Source organism: Lepidothrix coronata, unplaced genomic scaffold (assembly GCF_001604755.1).
Source record: "Lepidothrix coronata isolate B3197 unplaced genomic scaffold, Lepidothrix_coronata-1.0 Scaffold74, whole genome shotgun sequence".
NCBI classification, from domain to species: domain Eukaryota; kingdom Metazoa; phylum Chordata; class Aves; order Passeriformes; family Pipridae; genus Lepidothrix; species Lepidothrix coronata.
This window is the reverse complement of record NW_016690254.1, coordinates 1,930,291-1,932,784: the sequence shown is the minus strand read 5'-3', so window position 1 is coordinate 1,932,784 and position 2,494 is coordinate 1,930,291. Positions and strand designations below refer to the sequence as shown.

The window sequence follows — 2,494 nt, the reverse complement described above, 5'->3', positions numbered from 1 at the left end:
GGCTGACGAGCTCCATCTGCCCGGGGGGCTGGGAATCGAACCCGGGTCGCAGCGGTGAGTTAGTTCACCCTTTTCAGCAAAGAGGTGACTGATGTACCACAGTTACTGAAACTAGATCTAAAATTTTCCAGAGGGACACTAATGCGCCTTTTCACATCCCCTGCCTAGCCACTCTATTCCTCCTGCATTTTCTATCCAGCACGACAGCAAATTAATTAGTTGCAAAATCCAGACTCACATGACCGCAATAAAACTGGCTTGACACTTCTGCTTTTTCAAGTGAAAATGTAACACAGTAATTGATGTCCGTGCGTACACGTGGTTTTGTTTCCCTTATTTTGGAGCTCTACAAACTTTCCATAATTTAACACCTTAATGAGAAAGTGATGTGGGTTCCTAAAGAACTAAAACCTGACAATGAGTGGGTATGAAACCGCGTATTAAACATACTTTTATCTACAATGTGAAACGCGGCGTGTTTTCCTAAAGCACCTATCGCCTTCTGCAGGAAGGTGTGTGGCCGGTGCAGCCTCATCCCTGTGCTAGAGGGATAAGGAATTCCTTACGGCCGCTCTTGGGTGGGGGATTCCTGGGACAAACCGGTCCCAGCAGAGCCGCGGGGTTCTCGGGGCCGGCACAGGAGACACCAGCGCTGTCTCCTGCCCTTGCCCCCGGGATTCCCGGCTCACCGGCCGCTTCCCCTCACCTTGTCCCCCTCCATGGGGGGGTCAGGAGGCCGCGTCCGGCCGGGCCGGGATCGGGAAGCGGGATCCGGGCGGCGCGTCCGGGCCCGCCTGGCAACCAGGGGGAGCAGCCGCTGGCCGAGCGATGGATGGCGCCGCCTGGGAATGCCGATAGGGCTGCGGAGGGTTCTCCTCCCACGGTGAGCCCTGGTGGCCGAGTCGGGATCCCGGGATGCGTTAGGAAGGGCAGGGAGCAGGTCGTTAGCAGGTCGAGGGGGGTGGTCCTGCCCCTCTGCTCAGCCCTGGTGAGGCCACATCTGGACTCCTGCTCTGTCTGGGCTCCTCAGTGCGGGAGAGACGTGGAGCTGCTGGAGTGGGTCCAGCGGAGGGCAGCGAGGGTGATGAAAGCACTGGAATATCCCCCTTGCAAGGAAAGGCTGAGGGAGCTGGGCCTGTTCAGCCTCGAAAAGAGAGGACTGAGAGGGGCCCTCGTCAGTGTGTATAAACGTCTAAAGGGGGATGCCAAGGCTCTTCTCCATAGGGCCAAGTAATAGGACAAGACAAACTGCGCAGAAACTGATGCACAGGGAGTTCCATCTGAACACGAGGAAGAACTTCTTTATTGTGCAGTGACCACACACTGGGACAGATTGTCCACAGAGGGTATGGAGTCTCCCTTACTGGAGATATTCCAGAACTGTCTGGACAAATCCTGTGCCATGTGCTCTGGGACAACCTTCCTTGAGCAGGGAGGTCAGACCAGGTAACCCAACTGTCATATTCTAATTTCAGTAACTGTGGTACATCAATCACCTCTTTACTGGAAAGAGGTGAGTTAGTAAATTTGGAAGGGAAGACCAGATGACCCACTGTGGTCCCCTCCAACCTGACCCGTTCTATGATTCTGAGCTGGGTTTCTGCAATTGGAGGGCTTGGACCTTGTGAGGTGGGGATGGGCCACACAGCTGGTCAACCTTCAAGCATTGTTGTTCTCCTCTTCAGCACCAGCCTTTTATTAAGTGTATCATGAAACCATACCTCATCATGGTTGACTCACTTTTAGTAAAGTCGTGCACAATTCGTGCAGGGAAAACAAAAAACAAACAAACAAAAAAAAAAAAAAAAAAAAAAAAAAAAGAGTGAAATGCTGACTCTGCCATTTACCCAGATGCTGAGTAGAGGCAGGTATGGAGAACACCTGTAGAAATAAAGAAAAATGTTAATAATACTCCCCCAGTGACAATAGCAGAACTGATTTCTGCAGCAAAGCCCAAGTGGCAGCTCACCAAACACACGTGGCAGGAGCTCAGTCGTTGCCTGCAGGAAAGGCGTGTGCCATTTCACAGCAAGTATTTACGACCTATTAACACCCACGATTTAAAAGACCAGATGAAAATTCCTCTGGGTGCTTTTAACTTTGTTGCCCATTTTAAGATTGTAAAAAAAAAAAAGTTAATATGTAACTGCTACCGCTAATATTGACGTTTGCAGAAAACTGACTACTGAGGGGGGAAAAAAAGCAAAGGAAGAGGCATTTTTGTATTTGAGAAACATTCTTGCCATAGTTCATGGGAAGCTTATCATGCTGACTTCAAAAAGATAAAATTTAACCCCCTATACTTGACCTTACATAGTCAGTTGACAAGTACATACAAATCCGTGATACCTTGCCTCATATTCATGTTTCCAGAATTTATTAAAAATGCTGTAAAAGTTGCCTCACAGTCCAAACTGTGAAATATTTTCCTTTATCATGTAGCAGAAAAGCAAATCAAGCATATAATTATAAGAAAAAAAACCTAAAACAAAAC

At 48.9% G+C, this 2,494-nt stretch overlaps 1 protein-coding gene across 1 annotated transcript in view; it reads right to left on the bottom strand.

Moving 5' to 3' along the window:
* The window catches only part of WDR60 (WD repeat domain 60), a 28,977-nt gene extending 27,219 nt beyond the window's left edge, over nucleotides 1-1,758 (bottom strand). The window contains exon 1 of the mRNA XM_017819376.1: nucleotides 707-1,758. Within this exon, the coding sequence (XP_017674865.1) occupies nucleotides 707-721 (15 nt within the window). The 5' untranslated portion in view covers nucleotides 722-1,758. The remainder of the gene's footprint in view (nucleotides 1-706) is intronic.
* Nucleotides 1,759-2,494: the final 736 nt, after the last annotated feature.